The sequence below is a fragment of the Stegastes partitus genome, unplaced genomic scaffold, assembly GCF_000690725.1.
Source record: "Stegastes partitus isolate 25-593 unplaced genomic scaffold, Stegastes_partitus-1.0.2 Scaffold751, whole genome shotgun sequence".
Taxonomy (NCBI): Eukaryota; Metazoa; Chordata; class Actinopteri; family Pomacentridae; genus Stegastes; species Stegastes partitus.
In genome coordinates this window covers 241219-256614 of record NW_007578482.1, presented here as the reverse complement: position 1 = coordinate 256614, position 15396 = coordinate 241219, and the positions used below count along the sequence as shown (strand labels likewise).

Here is a 15396-nt window from a genome sequence, read left to right as displayed (position 1 = left end):
GCACAGCTTTGAACTGGTGTGCTGTTGTTTCAGGACAATGTGCCTGGCGTCCACACAGCACACGTGAAAGTGGCAGAAACAGCCAAATGGCATTTTGAACTGTTGCCTCATGGACCTAACTCACCTGACGTGCATTATCTGATTTAAATCTGTTTCCCAAACTGATATCCCACTTGCATGGTCACATATTTCACAGTGATGATGAAGTCATCCATGTGGTTGAGGAAGATCTGGAGGCTCAAGATGTGACCTTCTTCCACGGTGCAACAGCAGAGCTTAGACATCGGTGGACAAGGGGCATTGAAGTTAAAGGAGACTATGGTGGAAAATTATGTAAGAAAATCTTTTTTTGTGACGTTTTCTGGTGAGGCTGAGAACTTTTTGAAGTACCCTTGTATGTACTCGGTGTGACTGTTAAGTCACCTGCTATGTTCAAAAATAAAAAATAATAAAATATTTATATGAGGTCTAAATCAACATTCTTCAAGTGACTGATGGTCACCTTTTCCTTTCTACTTTATGACATAGATGAGTATGATCGGTGACTTGCATCTGAGTGTACGTGTTGAGTCTTACACACTGTTACTATGAGCTGGACTGTCTCAGGGGCATCTTTGCACAGCCTGCGCCTTGTATCTCTCTGCTGTGGTAGACCCTGCCTCTATTGTTGCAGTTCTTAGGGTATGTTCTTGTTTTGCACACAATGCGAGCCTCTGTGCTGTCCTTCAGACTGGCCCTTTCCAGCCATTGGTAGGATTTATTCATGTCAAACACCTCGTCTGCCTGCCAGCATCCCATGGAGGGGCTTAGTCTTCAATGATATTTAATCTGTCTCATCATCACCCTTTCTCTCCTGCTTTCATCCCAGGAGGCCATCTTCATGGTGTATTTATGGTTTTATGTTTTTGTCTGATCCTGGAGAGTGGCTCTGGCACTCACTATCCCCCCCACCCCTCCCTTTTTGTTGTTCAGAGCCTTGGAGCACTGGACTCTGGTGGTGTGCATTATGAGGACTTTTCATGTTGTTACATCAGTGGCATCCATCTCCTACTGTTGCCAGCTTACTATCCTATCTAGGTATCAGTAGACTGGTAGGCCATTCATGTTTGTGGGTTGGATCTTATTTCCACCTTTAAGCTGTTTTTTCAGCACCTGTCTTATGGCCTGAAGGTATTCAGCTGTTGCTGATCTCTTTAAATTCTCATCACGGCTCCAGCTGGAATGTGGGATACCCACGTACTTATAACTGTTCTGTATGTCTGCTATCCTGCCCTCTGGGAACCCCCTCAAGTCCTGATCATCTTCCCTCTCTTTGCCCCACTGGGCATTGTGCCACTCGAGTATTGCTCAGCCTCATCACTACGTGGGTCTATCCTTGTGCTGCTGGTCCCTTGCAGCTGGTAGTACACCGTAGGCTTGTACAGCATTAGGAGTTTAAACCTGGGGACCCATACTGACGGCATGATCTGACAGCGAATCTCTGACCTGCTCTTCAAAGGCATCACCACTACCAGTTGCATTACAGCTGATTTAATGTTAAAGCACTTTGAACTACATGTGTTGCATGAAGGTCAATACACTGTTCCAAAGTATATTCTGCATCACAGTCACTGCTGGAACACAGAGCTTCAGATAACACGTCAGAAGTATAGCAAAACAAACAAGTCCTCAATATCTCAATTAAGATGCATCTCCACTACGACTCTATTCCAGCTGGCAGCACTACTACATTTTATAATGCAAGAAAGCTGTTCAATTGATTTCCCAGTTGCTTGTGGTCTGTCTTTCCAAAGGGCAAATAATGCCCCCACCTCTGAGCCCACTGTCCTATTAATTTATTCTAGTGGGTTAGGGTGTGGCATAACCGGCCCAGTTCCAAGCAGCGCCATACTGTAATGTTTGGTTTCTCTCAACCCTTATTTACTCATAAAAGTGCACTTGGAAGGGTTATTCTTGTCTCGTCACTGGTCTGCTTAAGTATATGGTGCATGCTCTCCGATATTGGTAATTATATGGGCCCAAAGCCCGGTGCGGCATTCTACTGAGAGTAGTCTATGAATACACAGACTGGGCTTCCTGGTTGTGTCTTCTCTCTTCTCTCTGGAGGATGTGAAAGAGTTGCAGAGGATTTGATTTTGTCTACATGTCACAATCAGGCTCAGTGCAGCCAACAAGGTTGTGCTCACTGTGTTTTTGGGAGATGTTTCATCGCTTCACTGTCCCTCAGTAACAGATCAAATCAGATGTTAACATAATTGTCAGTATCTTCGTTTAGATGTACAGAATAAGGCTGGGCCCACACTATGTTATTGTTATTGTCAACAAATGCCACAAAATTATTTTTAAAAAATCATAATAATAGAAAAACAACATGTTTATTTCTTAATATGTCACTAATACTATCCTAACCTGTTTGTGGCTCTCAGTCACCCACTAATTCCTATTTTGCATCAGCAGTTAAGTGATGGTGTAAATCAGCTCCAGCTGTGATGTTTGGCTGCCTCTATTTTTTCCTACTGTGCATATGCCACATGCTGCTACCACGTGGAAAGCCCAAGAAACCAATAACCTACAAAACTGCTACATGAAAACATGCAACCCCTGCTCATTGTTTGACTGTTGGGAACTTAGGGTTGTAAGTGACGAACACAATTTGAACTAAAATGGTCCTCAGAGATTGCAGACCTACCCCATGGCAAATGTAATGACTTTTACCCATGTTTTTGTATGATCCAGCTGAATTGCAGACAAACAAGCCAACAGCCAGTAATGAAAACATTAGCTGTTTTATGTTTGTTAAAGGCAACAAATATAAAACTACTGAGCACAAGTACGTCAAACCTCAAATAAATGTCAGTATTTTATACCACTTTAGAGTTTCAGAGTTTTTAACTTCAAGTACACGAGAAGAACATGCATTTATGAAACGAGACTGTCAAAGTCTAAAAACTTCACAGACAAATGTAACACATTACCACTGCAAAACAAATCATCAGTAATTTATGTGATAATGTTATATACAATAATACTGAACTTATGAGTATAAAACTGTAAACATTCGGCAAGTTCCATGCACTACATGTTTGAATTCTTATCTGTCACACAACACGACGAACAGAAAGGCATCTGATCATCCCATAAACGTTTTGCAGCAGGACAATGAGCCCAAACATCCAGTCGGACTCATTAAAATCTATCTTTATTCACACAAAGAACAAGGAATTCTATAACATATGCTATGACCTCCAGGAAATCCATATTCTTGGGGGTTTAGCGTCACAAAAGGAGGCTTTATCAATACTAACTACTGTATAATGTATCTTATAGTGTAAAAGTTTCTCTTACCGTTCCCCTGTGTACCCAGGGCTGCAGAGACACTCTCCGCTGGATGACACACAAAAGCCATTATTGTGACAGTGGCATTCCTGGGAACAGTTTTTTCCAAATCTCCCTTTTGGACATGGCTGGCCGCACACTGTACCCTGCAGCAAAAGCAGGAAATAACACACATTCTCAAAGCTGTTGATCATGTGTGCAGCTTTTACACCTCAAATCTTTTTAGATTTTTCATTTTACATTTTCCAAAGTGGTGTTGAGCCTTTTAACATACATATTTCAATATCTTAAAGGAGTTGTTTGTATCATATCAGGACTTTGTCTCTGGCTCAAGTCTTGCAGACATGTTATCAGAGATTACTAGCATGTCTAACAATGATGTCATAGCTGTGAGGATTAAATTGTCTGCCTCTTAATGACGTTTCTTTCATGTTCAGTCTGCTGCTAAATACTGTCCAGTCTGCAGCACCTCTGATTTTTCTCACAGTATTTATCAACAACTCCATATTTTAGGAAATGTTGCCCTTTTGCTGTATGTAATGCACCAAGATGGCCATTTAGCATGTGAGTACCAGAATGCAATTCTTTTAAAACATTTAAAGAGTTAAGGTGTGTACCATCCATCCTGCAGGACAGGAACACTCTCCTGTCACAGGGTGGCACATTCCTCCATTCTGACAGGGACATCTCTCTTCACACTGCTGCCCATGTTTGCCTGGAGGACACAGGTCTTCACAGCTATGAAGAAAAAGAGAGAGAAAAAGAAAGAGGCATTTTTTTTGGTTCACTTTTAAAGATCAAGTAGTCTATTCAAATTCACTTTTTGAATGACAGCAAAGTTTTGATCACACATTTCAATGTTTTTGCCATTAAATTGTGTTTTGTCTGACAAACTGTTCAAAAGCTAATATGTTTAATTTAAGGTTATATGAAAAAAAGTGATCGTATTTAATCTCTTAAGACCTGAGCTCTTGTTTGATGTGCATTTTTTTTATTCCTCTTTGCTATTTGAGCTGATCAAACAGCAAAGAGGAATAAAAGATATAAAGAAAATGTTCACGTCAGGTCTTAAGAGGTTAAGAACAAATGGTTGGTATTTGTGGTTTATATGATTTATGAATCAACTTTAGCAGTAATTACAATGAAAAAAAACGACATGAAGTGAAACAGTTTTCTTTTAAATAAACATAGATGAGGTCCCAAGTAAATCAAATAATATGAGATTATATTTTTTTTAAATATAAGCAATCCTCCAGAGGAAATCAATATACATGTACCAACTATCATTTAAGGTCTTATTGTCTGGTCACATGAGTCACTGAGACTCCAATGAGAGTTCCAGTCTACTTCCACTGAAACAGATGTGTTCATCCACCATTTTCAAACACAGGCAATTGAGAAACTGGCATTTCTATTGAGCAATACAGAGTACAAAACTGATTGCTACCCAAACATTAAATATGTTTCTCTGCAGATACTAAGCTTTTGTTTTTGCGTCACTGTTTGGATTAGAAACAGTAAACAGATTCTAACACATTATCTCCTCTGACTTACAAAGCTCCTGTGTATCCTGGGGAACACTTGCATTTCCCAGTTACATGGTGACAGGCAGCTCCATTCTGGCATTGGCATTTCTGTTGACATCCGCTACCATAGGTGTCCAATTCACACTGAGCCTCACAGCGCCAGCCTCGATATCCAGGAGTGCAGATACAGGCTCCAGTGATGGGGTTACACAGTGCTCCATTCTGGCACTGACATCTGTTAGAGCAGTGTGGACCCCAGTGGTTACTGTCACAAGCTGAGGGGAGAAGGAAGGAAAATAATCAAGATTTGTTTATCTTTGATGTATTACAGAACAGGTCACAGGTTGTCTATCTTCATTTTTAATTGGTTGCCAAACTTCAGGAGGGCTTACACTTACACTAACTTCTAAACAGAATGCAGGAAAAACCTAACGGACCTGCTATGAATTGGTTTACTGTGATATGAATCGTGGATTTAAAATTTCAAACAGATTTCGACATAGTCTCTAACTTGCATGGTGATACAGTGGTTAGCATTGTTGCCTCACAGACTGAAGGTCATGGGTTCACCCACAGTCCAAAAACATGTTGAGGTTAATTGGTGATTCTAAATTGTCCGTAGGTGTGAATGTGAGTGTGCTTGGTTGTCTGTCTCTATGTGTAGCCCTGTGATGGACTGGTGACCTGTCCAGGGTGTCCCCTGCCTTCACCCTAAGTCAGCTGGGATAGACTGGTCACCAATATATTCTAAATATATCGGAATGCCCTTGATTCAAATGCCACGCTGATCCTTAAGTGGGACCAAGACAATGGGGACAACTATTTACCCCTGGTTCTGAAAGACTCATCCGTCACTAGTGTTTAAATGCTGGTGATACATGGGCTATATTTTGTTGAGGCTATAAATGTTTTTCCAAGCTGATATTTTAATTTATTGTTAACTGTTGAAAAACAATAACCAACAATTTGTTTGTCCGACTGTCAAAGGTTTCTGACTTCCCCATCTTGTTGAGATACACAATGGTATGTCATCCTTAAACCTGGTGACAAGGCTAAAATAGTATGTCTGAAGACTTGTCTTTCTGATGGTAAGACCTGTATGGCGTAGTTGCTACTTCCTGTATCAAAAATCAATCCCAAATTATTTTATTCTCAATCTGCTAACACTCAAGTATCCAGGGTAGGCCAACAACCCAACTGAAACATCAGTTTCTGATCTTGATAGAGTAATTTATGCTTTTCTTTCCCCTTTACTTACAAACTTTCTTGTAGCTCATTTAAATGTAGCTTCTAATTACCTTGGATTCTTAGCTCTTCACATTGGCTCCCAGTGGCTCAAGATTTTGAGGAGGGGATCACTCATAAGGCTTTGCACTGTCAAAGTTCCCTGCTTCATTGTTTGTGCTATAAAACACAGTTCAGCCTGCACCACATTAAAAACGACAGTGATCTGAATCCCATCACCTCATCAATATAAGTTACTGATTTGAACTAACTCTTGAGGCTAAAGACTGTTTTTCATCACCAGCATGGAAGTCATTTGAATCAATAAACAACCAGAGGCTCAATTACTATGTGGTCAGGAAAGCTATAAAGTGAACTCACCTCATTAACCTTTGGCTGTTTGATGTCAGCCTTAATCAGTCCACAACTAGTGAGCTCTGCCATGTAACTGGCCTTTGCATCTTCACTTGCAATGGGAACTTCACCATGTGTAGCCAAAGTAAACTGGTAAATCTGAGAATGGGTTGGACCACATGTTTATTCTAGAGGTCTTTCATCTAGTAGAAAACACAGATTGCCACTGCCCCTCTCAGGGCCTGAAACTGGAGACAAAATAGCAGGGAGGTGGGAAAGTTTACAGTGCCCTGCAAGACCTTTCATTATAGGACTCTACATCAAGGAAGTCTATATTAGGTTCAGGGGAAAGTGAGATTTTTCACTTGCAAGTTTCAGAGAAGGACTGTGTAATCTACGATGTTTAATGTAGCCAGCTAATTCCAGGTGATTAACCTGATAATTCCAGTTTATTAATACTGAAGCATATTGTCATAGTTCTTGCTATGACAACAGATTCACCAAAGTAATTCAATGATTTATATCATAAAATTAATTAAAAAAAAAAAAAAACAAAGTCAGAAAACCTTTGTCAAGTCTTTAGCCAAGACAGAAAACTACTGTTAGATGTGCTTACAAGGGGCACTGAAGTAAAAAATGAATTACACCTCTGTACACTGTACAAAACAAAAAAGTAAGACAAAAAGGCATAATCTTTTTCAATTTTATTTCATAGCTGGATAACGTTTAAGGTTTTTGAGCCTCCTTTGAGATTTAGGGCCTCAGCCCCAGGCTTTGCTCAATTACACAGTCGTGCACACCCTTTTCTTATCTGTGACAGGGAATGGAAGTGATATTTAGCTGTGTTTTTCCTGATCAGACTGCTCCCTGGTATCATGGCTGTACTTCCATGCACCTGAAATGAGACAGTGATGATTTCATTGGTTCACATCATAGCTGGCATTCTATTGGTCAGGAACTTTTTCACAAAAAATGATTCAAAAGCAAAAGGCACAAATCTGAGAGCAGAAGCTTCACAGGCAAATATAAGCGAAGTGTAAGGAGATGCACTCGAACTGAAGCACAGAGCATTTGTGGAGCAACTGTATGAGTGCGTCTGGTCTCCCGCCCCTTTCTTCCCCCTTGATGTCCCTGATCATTGGAGACTCCATCATTTGAAACATCCGCTTTGCCAATGCAGTTACATGTTGTTTTCCTGGAGCTACTACAGCTAACATCATCGACAGACTCCCTCAACTCCTAAAATCGTTCCCGAGGGTCACCAAAGTAACAGTCCACGGGTTCTCCGGCTTCCTCCGACAAGTCCAAAGACATGTTGAGGTTATAAATATATATATATATATACACACATATATATATATATATATATAATGGCCTTTAGGCTTTATTGGACGGGTAAGTGGAGATTGGGGGAAGGACCTGCAGTAAATGGCCGTGGGCTGGATTCAAACCCATGGCCGCTGCGTTGGGTATAGCCCCTGTTTATGGGTCGCCCGCTGAACTCCTGTTTTGAAGCGTGCTAAAGATATAAAGTCTATTATTGTTTATTATCTGTTGTCAAGAAGCACCAGTCCAAGTTAAGATCAGTTGGGATCATTGCCTGGGAGACCATGAACTTCAGAATTAAGATCAGAGAAGCCATCCACATCAGCAGCAGGCCCTCAGCAGAGATAGCAATAATGATCTCCTACCCATTTATGACTTGTGGTCACACAACCAAACTGTTTCCGTTACACATCACATCGATATCACCTGACTGTGACAGCTCTATTCACTGATTAAGACCATGGGATGTTTTTGAAAGACCTGACGCCAGTAAGTGGTCCTTTGAGCTTAATCAATCCGATTTAGTTTCCAGCGGTTAAGAATTAATATCCAGCTCCAGAGGAAATAGTGGGGTGAAGAAAATAAAACTCACAGGCATCTACTCACAAGCATTTTCCACTGTTCAGATGTGTAATTTGGCTAAAAGTCATGTTCATTGTTATCACAGACAATTGTTAATAATACAACCCGTGCCATGAAAATAGTATTCTGTTTAGCAGGCGATTCATTTCTTTTGAGCTCAGGCTCCTCTCTTCTGCTACATAAACAACCAGGTGTTTATGTGCCCAACATGCAGACTAACACAGCCATCACTAACTTGCACCGTTCAGTAGTTCAAGTAATTAATAGGCTCCTTTTATTCATCCTGCATTCGTGCGCTTCCCTCTGACCTGATAAAAAAAAGTACATGCTTCCTTTCCTCAGGCAGTCTGGCCCTGTATAAGAAAGAGTGGTGAAGACTAAGGGGGGGGGATGGGTAAGCAACAAAGAGGAGGAGATTAGACATACTAAGATGCACATGTAAAAAACCAGGATGGCATTCAAGTCTGCCATCCTGGCACCTTTGTGAAACCTGACCTAGATTGAAGAAAGGCCAAACTCCAGCAGCTTGGGGCTCCTCATCCACTTCCCAGAGAACAGATTGTTCTCTTTCTTTGGCCTATTCAAGACAGCCATGAAAAAAAAGACTGCACTGTGCCAGGGTTTGGTCACAAGGCTGGGTACATCACTGTCTCATGCAGGATCTCATGGTTTTGTTTTGTTTTTCTGCTGTACAGTATGCTCATGAAGAAAGATTTGCTAAAACCTCACAATTTTTTCAGAGGTCTCATCCTCAACTGCAGTCAAGAAAATTAGAAATACAAATGTATGTGTATGATTTGAATTCATGAAAATCATAAAAAAATGTAAAAGCCGTCTTAACATCTCACACCAACAGATATTCCGAAGGGAAAGAGTTTGTAGAGTAGAGAAAAAGCTGTGAGCCAGTAATTTGAGCTTCCAGTTGTCGAGAGTTGGCTCAGCTCTGACTCTCAACACTGTGATGGGATTGGGGCCGCAGTGTTTTTTTCCCATCTATTTAGTGATTATTCAGTCTAACAGGAATGGCATACTCATGGGAACAGAAAACGCCTTTCACACTGATATGGAGGATTCCCACTGAGAAAAAACATCTGCAGCATTCCTCTAGTTTACAAACTGAGCAGGAATATGTGCCCTCCCCACAAAGTTTTTAATTGTCAAATTACAATAGAGCAATCTGATCATTTGGTAGTGTCTGGACACAGGGACACTGCTTTTAAAACAAAGAGCAATAATAAGAAATATGCTGTTTGCCACTTTTGCTATAATACCCAACACACACTGCAAAATGCCCTCCGTAGTGACAACAAAATTATACATGACTTTTAAAATCTTTATAGGGAACCTCTGCCAGCTGTGTATAATAAGATCATTATTAGAGCTATTTAGTTGCATAATGTTTCTGTTGCTCAATAGCTTTGTCAAATCTGATAATGACGTCATAGTGATGCCATCAGGGTGATTTTAACATGGACTTTGAGACAACAAATTTGTCACTAAATATCTGCGTTATAAACTTGAGGTGTGACATTTAAAAGGCATGGGTATTCACCGACAGGAAGTGACTAAATGTCATGAATAGCATCTTAGTATGTAGTGGGTTTTGAGCTTGACCCATACCTGCAGGTAAGAACCAGGTTATTTTCTCTCAGAATCACTTTGGTCATAGGGATCGGGAGTGATATTTAAAAAGAGACACACATTTGTTGTATACATTTTCAGACAATACCTTCAGGAGACATTGGTAGTGTTAGAGTGGGTTGTTCACAAAAAGTGTCACAGATCTTTTGCGCTAGAATGAGAAGTGCAGTTGAGCTCTCTGATTGGTGGATGTTGAGGAACTGCTGCTCCACGGTTGGGCCAGCAGAAGGAGCAGCCTTTTTAAACCGGGGAAGCACATCCTTCTTCCCTTCTCCTCCTTGCCACTTTCTAAGAACAAGCTAACCTGTTCTGAGCATTTGTGTGATTAGATGTGAGCAACCTGTTAGCTTGTGTTTCTTTGAGAGAGAGATTATTTTTTTTTGATTGCTAACCAGGGTAATCTGTAAAAATCTCCTGTACATCTGAGTACAACTAGTACTGGTTTAGAGAGCACATCCTTTTGTTTTCCACTGTTTTCTGTTGACAAGTTTAGGTCAGAGGCCTGTCTTTTATTTGCCTTTTGTTTTTTTTTTGTTAGTTTTTTTGGTTGAGGATAGTTTTAGGGTGGAAGAGTGGTTTTATTTGTTGTTTTAAGTCTCTGCTCAAGCTGTGGTGAAATAAACCTTTTTGAACACTGACTCACTGGTCCTTGACTGGCCTTCCTTACGAGTGGGAAGAGTGGGGAGACAACTCAAATATAATATATGTCACCCTTTTTTTTGTATTGTACTATTTTGTCTTTCATGCATTACACTTCACTGCACAGGTGTTAAATTAAAAAGAAATCTGTACATTCTTGTGACATTATGCCATGTTGTGAATAACAGTAACAATATACCGTAAGCTGTCTGCTCATCTGACAGAGATCATAAGATACAGCTGCTCTGACATTACAGTGGACAAATCAGTCTGTCAAAGCAGTATCAATCAAGCCCATACTGATTTGCAGTAGACTTTTTAGGCTACCTGTTTTTGTTAAAACATACAAGACTGTTGCAGACTGTAGTCAAAAACTCACTCAAATTACACTGAGCCCAGCTCTAGAGTCTTCATTTCAGCTGTACTACAATTATCCTCTTGTGTGACTCTGAGCACCAATTGTCTGCACCTGTGTGGAATTAGGTCAGTCACTGTAGAGGGGGTGAATCAAAAAAGCCACATTAAATTGATGATGAGTTAATGTTGAAAAGCAATAAAAGGAGAAAACTTTTAAGCGGGGTAACGACTTTTTTAGGCACTGTATAACCATGTAATCGGTTTTAAGAAGTGACTCAAAAGAACTCACTGATTCCGCGAAGCCTTACTAAATGCAGATTTTTCCAAAGTTCAGGGGCCCTGATGGCAATAGCATGGTCACCTTTAAATCTAAACCTTGACCTCAGAACAGTCAGAAGCACCCCCCACCTGAAACTGTACGGTTTCAAGCTGGTTCAGAGGAAAGTGCTCCAGAGGGTCATCAACACGGCCCAGAAGATTGTTGGCTGCCTTCTCCTCACTCTGGAAGAACTGCACAGTCACTGCTGTGTCAGAAGAGCCCAGGACATTATAAAGGACACTTCACACCCTGGTCACTACCTGTTTGAACTGTTGCCGTCTGGCAAAAGGTACAGATCACTCAGAACAAGGACAAGTAGATTCAGAAACAGCTTCTACCCCACAGCAACAACCACACTCAATAAATTTAAAACGTAGTACATGCTGCATAGTGCATTAAGGGATCGTGCAATTAAGAGATGGATGTATGTGTGTGTTTGCATGTCTGCAATTACTAGCTATTTAGATATATATTTATTTTTTTTAATTACTCTTTTACAGTTTTTATAGTCTTTAGTTTTATTTTGACATGAATGTTGCACTGTTACTTTGGCACTTTTTAATTTCGTTGTACTTGTTACAATGACTCTATTCTATTTTATTTTATTCGATATAAGCCAGACCCAGATGAGCTTTAAAAGTGACAGCTCCAAATTCAGTTAGGAATACCAAATTTATTTCAACAGGCTTCACATTAGATATTAATGTTCTAAATATTATATCTATATTCTTAGAGGGAAATCAAAACATTCAGAGTATCTGAAAAACTTAAGTTTGCACATCTGGTATCATTCATTAATATGCTAATTAGACTCTGCAACATACACTACATGTGAAAAGTCTGAGGAGCTCAACAAAGATCTGAGAAAAGCAAATCACTGCCAAGTCAGGAAAGTCACCTGATGTCATTTCAAAGCAGCTCCAGATCCCAAAATCCTCTGTTCAAACAACGGTTTGTAAGTATAAAGTTCATGGTACAGTTGTGTCAATGCCAGGATCAGAAAGAAAACACAACATATCACCTGCTGTGTCAGAAAGCCATCAAATTTAGTTTAATTGTACCAATTTTGTCAAGAGGAGTGGTCTAAGATAAAACCAGACACTTGCCAGAATCTTGTGAACAGCTGCCGAAAATGCCTCGTTGAGGTGGCCAAGGAACATTTTTGACACAGCAGATTTTGTCATATTTCCAGAGGACCGACAATAAATCAGTGGAAGAACCAAAACGTATGATGTGTTGTTGTAGCAAAGATGCATGGGGTTTCAAACTTTCCATTATAGTTTGTTAGAGATTTAAAATGTATGTAAACATTTGTTCATAACCCTACACTATCACATACCAACCTGACAGAGCATGACATAGATGTGGAGTATTCCCAACTTGTTTACCTATAGGATCCCTTTAAGAAAGCATAACTAGATGGAGAGTACTAGTTAGAACATAGGATAGCTGAACCAGTGTGCTCTGACTGGGCCTGTGCATGCCTCCTGACAGACAAAGCTGATGATTCTGACAGATTTGTATTGATTTCAGGAAAGTTAATGCCAAACCTGACTGTTAACAAATGTTTTTTTTATTGAAGACTGATTTGTTCGGGGTTAAGTGCAGAATTTGCCAATAAGCTAGGCTTTTTAAAAGGATACGGACAGGTACTACTAACAGCCATCATTTATCATGCCCTGAGGGTTGTTTTCCTATACTTTCATGCCTTTGGTTTAAGAAACATGCCTGCAACATTTCAGTACCTGATGAACACGGTACTGACTGGTTTGAATAAACATGTATCTGAAATCACACTGTAGTTTATGGTGAATCATGAAAGCTCATTTTTAGTGTCTGACTGTAATGTCTGAATGGTTGGCAAAAGCATATTCAACTGTCAGCCTTGTAAAATGTGAGTTTGCTAAAGCACAGAGACCAGTCTTGCCAAGATGGAGTCTACGGTGTGCACCAGAGTTCAAAACATTTACACATAGGCAGACACAAAGAGCTGACTGTGAACTAAGATTATGAGGGACTCAGTCAAGCTGGATGAAAGGTCACATGATGCATATAGAACAAATCCTCTCTTCCAATTTCTCCATTTGTACATCCTCCTTTGCTTTGTGTGACTTCTCTCCTTGTGTCTTAAGTCCCTCCTACCAGAGGTACAAGGAGAGAGGAGTCGAGGAAAAGTATTTTACAAAATAAGACATCCTTGCTTCATAGCTGTTGTTTGAGGCCCCGTTTACACGTAGCAAAAACGGTGATATTTCAATGCGTTTGGGCCTTTGGGCCTTAGTGAGGATTAAGCGGTGTATAGATAATGGATGGATGGATGAATGGATGGATGGATGAATGGATGAATGGATGGATGGATGGATGGATGGATGGATGGATGGATGGATGGATGGATGAATGGATGGATGGATGGATGGATGGATGGATGCGTTGTATGTATATTGTGATATCAATAAAGTTTTGAGAAGATATACACTTTATCAAGAATAAATTGAATGGTCACAATCATTTCATGAGAAGAAGGAAAAAAACTTTCATTCCAACTTTATGGGCAACAGTGTATATATCCATCCATCATCTATACACCGCTTTAACCTCACTAGGGTCATATCCCAGCTGACTCAGGCTAAAGGCAGGTTCACCCTGGACAGGACACCAGTTTCTATCTCAGGGCTACACTTAGAGACAAACAAGCACACTCACATTCACACCTACGCACAATTTTGAATCACCAATTAACCTCAACATGTCTTTGGACTGTGGGAGGAAGCTGGAGAGAACCCACGTTGCACAGGGAGAACATGCAAACTCCACACAGAAAGATCCCAGGCGTCCTAACTGGGGCACAAACTGGGGATCATCTAGCTGTCAGGCAACGGTGCTGACTACCGAGCCACCATGCATATATATAAATATATTTACTTTTTATGAAATTCATAATGTAGTATGTTGTCATGATAATACACAGATGTACTTTTTTTTTTAAAATGCCATTAACTGTAAAAAAAAAAAAAAAAAAAGGTGGGACAAACAATAAATACTATACAAATAAACATTGACATATGATATGATTGAGTGACATAAATAAGATACACACATTTGTCAGTCCTATATTCCAGCTGTGTGTCCTGGCTCTTCTAAACTTCAGGGGGGCTGACAGGAAAATTAAAAGGCAATGATGTAATCTGATCATGGCAGCATTTGTCACCATTTCAATACCTAAGGACAGTACAGTAACACAGATGTGTGTCTGTTTGGCTAATTGTCACAGTAAAAAGATGGAGCTGCAGCTGGTTAGAGGTTTAGAGCAGAACAGCATTTTCTTTGATAGTGGAGGCTTTTGATAACAACAGCTCTGCACATAAAGATGGACCTGAGGGTGATGAGGAGAAGAACTACCTTTTGAGACCATTTATAAATCAGCTCTGCTTTTGATGCAGAATCAGAGCAAATGACATATTCTTGCCAGATAATATGCTTGTTGAATGGAACATAATTCAAATGACTCATAGTTATATTATGATTGATGATGAGGCTCATACAGTTTCCTCAGCCTCCTCCTGCTATCGACACTTAAGTGCTTTTCAAGCACAAATGTCCAGCCTGTGAAGCAATAAGATCTGACAAACTCTCCTGGAAAAGTTTTTAGTTTGTGCAGAATAAAAAAATACTTTAGAATCAAAACTGCTTCAGCTGAAAAACTTCATCAGACACCTTGTGAAAACAGTGTAGCAAGGTAGCTTTGTGCAATATCCACAAGCATGTAATTCTGATAAGTGCAGACTAACTTGGGTTTAGTATGTGGCACTTCATGAGAAGTTAAAGCAGCTGTGTGCGACATAAGACAGTAGAAACAGGAAATATATAAAATGCTCTAAGAAATATTCAGCCAATGAGATGAAACTATTTTTTCTACATTTATAAACAATTGTAAAATTTTATAAATGACAAACATGTTATCTTGATTGTTTGGTAATGACCCATTGCCCTTTCTTCTGTGGTGGTGAAATGTTCTGAAAGATTGATTCATTAAGTTTGCTGATGACACAGCAGTGGTGGGTCTGATCTCCAACAACTACAAGGAGGACTATT

At 40.0% G+C, this 15396-nt stretch overlaps 1 protein-coding gene across 1 annotated transcript in view; it reads right to left on the bottom strand.

The window, feature by feature from the left end:
* The window catches only part of megf10 (multiple EGF-like-domains 10), a 71485-nt gene that overhangs the window by 21799 nt on the left and 34290 nt on the right, over positions 1-15396 (bottom strand). Inside the window, exons 6-8 of the mRNA XM_008291603.1 lie at positions 4891-5137; positions 3954-4074; positions 3346-3482 (exon numbers count right to left, since the gene is read on the bottom strand). Coding sequence (XP_008289825.1) covers positions 3346-3482; positions 3954-4074; positions 4891-5137 — 505 coding nt within the window. The remainder of the gene's footprint in view (positions 1-3345; positions 3483-3953; positions 4075-4890; positions 5138-15396) is intronic.